The sequence below is a fragment of the Bison bison genome, unplaced genomic scaffold (genome assembly GCF_000754665.1).
Source record: "Bison bison bison isolate TAMUID 2011002044 unplaced genomic scaffold, Bison_UMD1.0 scf7180017864481, whole genome shotgun sequence".
NCBI lineage: Eukaryota > Metazoa > Chordata > Mammalia > Artiodactyla > Bovidae > Bison > Bison bison.
Genome location: NW_011495041.1, coordinates 2,302,038 through 2,307,336, shown reverse-complemented (window position 1 = coordinate 2,307,336; position 5,299 = coordinate 2,302,038). Strand labels below are relative to the sequence as shown.

General features: G+C 48.0%; 1 protein-coding gene across 3 annotated transcripts in view; it reads left to right on the top strand.

Annotated features, from left to right (window-relative positions):
• Window positions 1-5,099, top strand: part of EVA1C (eva-1 homolog C (C. elegans)) — a 102,391-nt gene extending 97,292 nt beyond the window's left edge. For 2 of the 3 annotated variants that reach the window (XM_010862301.1, XM_010862300.1), the window contains one exon: window positions 4,529-5,099. In XM_010862301.1, the coding sequence (XP_010860603.1) occupies window positions 4,529-4,905 (377 nt within the window). In that variant the 3' untranslated portion in view covers window positions 4,906-5,099. Of the gene's footprint in view, window positions 1-3,004; window positions 3,650-4,528 lie in introns of those variants that run through there. The other variant, XM_010862302.1, reaches the window with a different exon arrangement.
• The last annotated feature ends 200 nt before the right edge of the window (window positions 5,100-5,299 follow it).

Genomic DNA, 5,299 nt, shown 5'->3' with positions numbered 1-5,299 from the left:
GAATCCAGATCCCCAGCCCCACCCACCCCTACCCCCCAGAGCAGAGGGAGAGAGGAAGAAAGGCAGCTAACATCATGGAGCCCACGACCCTAGGCCACCAAGCCTAGTGCTGTAGATCCACGGCCACTCCCTTCCAGCACTCAGCAGAGAGCTGTGTCACCCTCAGTTAGGACTGGGCACTGGGGACTGGGTGAAGAACAAGGCCGTTCAGCCCCAGTGCTCAGGGAGCTTGCATTCTTTGCGGTGAGAAAGGATAAAATACACTCAGAGACTTAGCGACATTCGAGAGGCTATGAGACCTAATGACAGGGGGACTGAGTCCAGGCTGGGCATGGGGCACAGAGGCCTGGATGAGGAGGGGGAGAAAGAACATTCCAGGCAGAAGGAACGGCGTGTGCAAAAGCACCAAGGTGCCAAGTCATCTGGCTCCTGTGAGGGCTGGAGAGAGGCCAGTGGCCGGAAAGCAGAAAGCAGGGGCTCGAGCTTTGGAGTTGAACTTGAGGAGGCTGGTTGCACCAGCCAGGTTCTAGCAGGCTTCATAGGTGTGATCAGGGTTTGCTTTTTATCTTATAGGCGGAGAGAGAGGGTTATAGGTTTTAAGTAGGACAAGGATGCGATCTGATGTGCATTTTTTAAAAGATTACAATTCCAATGGGGAAAATGAATGAGGAGGGCAGGAAAGGAGAGAGGAGAGCAGCTGGGTGCGGGAAAGGTGGAGAAGTGTTATCCTTCCTGTTTTTCAGATAAGTTCACTAGATCCAAAGACACCTTAGTGATAGGAAAATACAGGTCATTCACCATGTATATGCTGTCTAATGCCTAATATCAACAATATATGGACCCTGTATGTATACATAGATATACCTAGCGCAGACCCAGTTTTAAAAGTGGGCATGTGACATGAGCCAGCATTTTGACAAGAGAGACTAGGTAAGCATCTGAAGAGATGGATACATAATTGGGGACTGGGGAAATAAATACAAGTCAAGCCACAGCGAGATACAGTTTTGTACCCATATGATTGGGAAAAAGCTAGAATCCTGTCCATACCTAGTGCTGGAGAAGACGAGTCACGCGATTTCTCAGGCACTGCAGCCGCTCCGGAAGCCACCCTGGCCACATTTCCCCAAAGTCACACATCTTACAACTCATTCAGTTGCCCTCCTAGGTCAGCACCGGGGAGAAACACTTGCACGTGTTGACCCAGGGACATCTGCAGGAGTGGTCGCGGCTCTAAGGCCCACAGAAGGAACCTGGCAGCCCCCGGATGCCCGCCGCCTGGCAACTGCGTGAACGAACCGGTGCCTTCAAGACAGCGGAGTAGCATGCAGCCATATACTGTTGGGTTCAAAGCAAACGCCAAAGCCCAGACATTAAGCTGTAATGTTACACCCTTTTCATAAAGCTGTTAGGAATACATAGAGATGCAGAATGCTGTATTAAAAAGGCAAGCAGGGGAGGAATGACCATGGAATGTAGCTGGTAGTTACCTTGATGTGAGGGGAGGCTGGTGGGAGGGGAACCCACAGGTTAGACACAGGTATTGTTAAGGTCCAGCTCCCACTCAGGGGGCGTATTCACAGCACAGGTGCTGGTAACAGAATTTAAATTGCTTAATTGAATGAATTAAGACAAAGGAAGGCCATATATTGACCCATAAAGAGAATGTGTCATATCCTAAGGCTTCCCTGGTGGCTCTGTGGTAAAGAACCTGCCTACCAAGCAGGAGGTGTGGGTTTGATCCCTGGGTCGGGAAGATCCCCTGGAGAAGGAACTGGCAACCCACTCCAGTATTCTTGCCTGAAGAATCCCCTGGACATAGAAGCCTGAAGGGCTACAGTTCACAGGATCGAGACTAGTCAGACACAATTTAGCTACTAAACAACAACATGGTTAGTTTAATTCTTTAAAAAAGAAATAGGGTTGGGGAAGGAGAGAGAGAGGAAGGAAGGGGAAACAGTAACTAGCTCACCTGTCTGGAGCAGAGGCAGGCCTCTGTCCTGGCCTGAGCTCCTTCGCCCATGAAACCCTTGCTGGGAATTATGGTCTTGTGGGCAAGGAGAGAAGGGGGCTGTGGGTGATCACTGTTTCCCAGAAGCTTGACCAGCTCCGGGTATTTCTGCCTGGAACTGGCCTGTCCTGAATGGGGCTGGCTGGAAAAGGTCACAAACGGGTGGGAGTCCGTTTGGCCATCGGCAGCAGTCCTTGCAAGCATGGCAGGAGGTGATGTTGTTGGCCTGGCTGTTGGTGGGCTCAAAGTTGACGCTTTCACAGGAGAAGGGGAAGCTGAATTATGGCTGCACCGAAAGCCCATATCAGAACCATGAGGACAGGAGGGATTGGAGAAGACAATGATCCAGAGGTTTGGTGGGGCAGTGCGGGGAGGTGGGGGGCAGGAGGCAGCAGGGACAAGAAAGGAGGAGGATTTGAGGGAAAGGAAGGTGACAGTGCAGTCCACTCCCAGCAGAGGCTTTGACATGCAAGGGGAGAAGGAGAAAGGATTTGCCCCCTCAGATAAGGGCCTTGGGTCTTAGCATCATTTTCTGTAATATTCTGGCTTAATGGCTTCACAACTGTGTCCCAAATGCCAGCATCTCCCAATCCCAGTTCTACCACCACTCGCAGAAATAGAACACAAAAGATGTGCCTCCAGTCGACCAAATCTTCAAACTATCTTGGCACTTCCCTGGTGGCTCAGACAGTAAAGAACCTGCCTGCAGTGCAAGAAATGTGGGTTCCATCCCTGGGATGGGAACATACCCCGGAGAAGGGAATAGCATCCCACTCCAGTATTCTTGCCTGGAGAATTCCATGGACAGAGGAGCCTGGTGGGCTGCAGTCCACGGGGTTGCAAAGAGTTAGGACTGAGTGACTAACAACACTTCCAGAATCAAAATAACCTTAACTCTTGGGAAAAATATGTTGTTGTTATTTTTATAATGTTTTAATATTTTTATTTAAAATTTACTAGTTTTAATGTTACAATATATTGTCTGCATTGCAGACACAGCTCACTGCCCCTCTCCCCGCCAAAATCAGCTTCGCGTTCAGACTTCTGTGACTTAGGGAGAGTGATGAGACTGTGCTCAGAGGGCTGGTGGCAACAAAGAACATTTGAGGCTGGTGACTTCACCAGTGACTTGAACTGCGAGTGAAGGAAGCCAACCGGGGAAGTTTCACGTTTCACGAAGATAACGTGTCCCACTTAGAGCTCTCCCGTCAGATCACAGGGCCTGGGTTTCTTGACTGGACATGAAACGTAACAGCCGTTGAGATCTGAACCTCCAGTCTGTGTCTCTGGGAAGGACAGAGGCAGCAGAGCCAACAGTCGTTATTCAAGTGGAGTGAACAGGAGGCTGTGTGCCTGGAGGAGGATGGTTCTGTGGAGACGTAGGAGCACGTGCCAGTGGTTGCAGATGTTCATCTCACAAGCTGCTCACAGCTCAGGAGCTGGGTTCCTGTCCTGGCTCCACCTAAAGAAGCCAACCAAGCTCAGACGGTGGCTCCCCATGCCACCCCCTGACCTCAGTCTGAGTCTCTATGTTGGGGATTCACAAAGTATAGCCCACAGGCTGGTTTTGTAAATAAAGTTTTATTAGAACACAGCCATATCTGTATCATCTTTCATGTTACAACAGCACAGCTGAGAAGTTGCCACACAGATCCTGAGGCCCACGAAGCCTAAAATAGGTCCTATCTGACCCCTTATAGGAAAAAAAATCTGTCAGATCCTGATCTATATTATAGGAAAGTTAACTGGATTGTTACTTCCCCAAATGGGAATGCTAGTACCTCCAGGGATACAGAGCTGAAGAGGAGTAGTCCTTTCCACATAGGGCTAGTGTAAGGATTAAACATATATTAGGATTTAGACCAGGGTACATAGTACAAATTAGCATTACTTCTATTCCTATTATACAATCATTTGGATGTTGAACTTTCATTACCAGAACCTTTATTTATATTTATTTTTTAATCTGAAAGAAATTAAGCTGTGTAACATTTAATATCTTAGGACTTACACTCATACTTTATATGTAATTCATTTTTCAAAGTTTACTACAATGAATAATAGCTGACAGCTTCTTAAACATTTGTTATGTGTCATTGAGTGTTCTGAGAGCATCATAGAAAGTAACTCAACTTTATGATAGAAAGGGGCTTTGGGCTCCATTTTACAGGTGAAAAAAACTGAGGCAGAGAGAGGTGATGTAATTTGTCAAAAGTCACACAACTAGTGAGTGGCAGGTCTGCATATGAACTCAGGAAGGTTCAGCTTCTCAGGTCCTTTGGTATGTGCCCTCTCATAAACATACATATATTGACTATACATGCTCCAAACTGCTTTTTTGTTTGTTTTAATTAGTAGGGGTATATGCTCTTAGGTGTGGATGGTCTCAGAGATTCTGTCCAGGATTGGGATTCTGCGTTACCCTCCTGCCTGGGCACATAACCATTTCTATGGGACTTAGGCCTGCTGAGGACTGGCGGCTCCTCTGGGTCCTGATGTGCTCTCTTGCCTTTGCAGCCCATCCCGAGAGAGCCGCCCTGCTGTTCGTGTCCAGTGTCTGCGTTGGTCTGGCACTCACGTTGTGTGCTTTGGTCATCAGAGTGTCCTGCACCAAGGACTTCCAGGAGCTGCAGCTGGCGAGGGAGCACCTTGTGCCAGGAAGTGACAAGGCCGAGGAGGACAGCCAGGATGAGGAGGGGGAGGAGGACTCCTCTGACTCCGACTTCCCAGGGGAACTGTCTGGGTTTTGTAGGACTACATATCCTGTCTACAGTTCCATAGAGGCTGCAGAGTTGGCAGAAAGGATTGAGCGCAGGGAGCAGATCATCCAGGAAATATGGATGAACAGTGGCTTGGACACTTCACTCCCAAGAAACATGGGCCAGTTCTACTGAGAGCCAGATACATCCTGGTGTGAGCACACTTTCTGAAGAGGGAAGGTTCCCAAAGCCCCTCCAGCTCTGTTCCGCTTGTACCTTCTGTGAAGGAGAATTTGTCATGCCATCCAATACTGGGGAAGCCAGAAAGTTCTTAAAGGGACATTTCAAACTGTTTACAGCACATCCCAAAATAAATTTGGAGGGAAGAAGTCTTGGTCTTCTATTATTTATCTAAATTCATGTGTATATGCTAACAGAACTAGAGTTCACATTTATCGAGCACTTATAATGCCCAGCACTGTTCTAGCTGCTTTTCATGCACTAAGTTATTTAATACTCATGACAACTTCATGCGATGATGCTATCATTCTCATTTTACACATGGATGTGTAGAAGATCTCTGTCTATC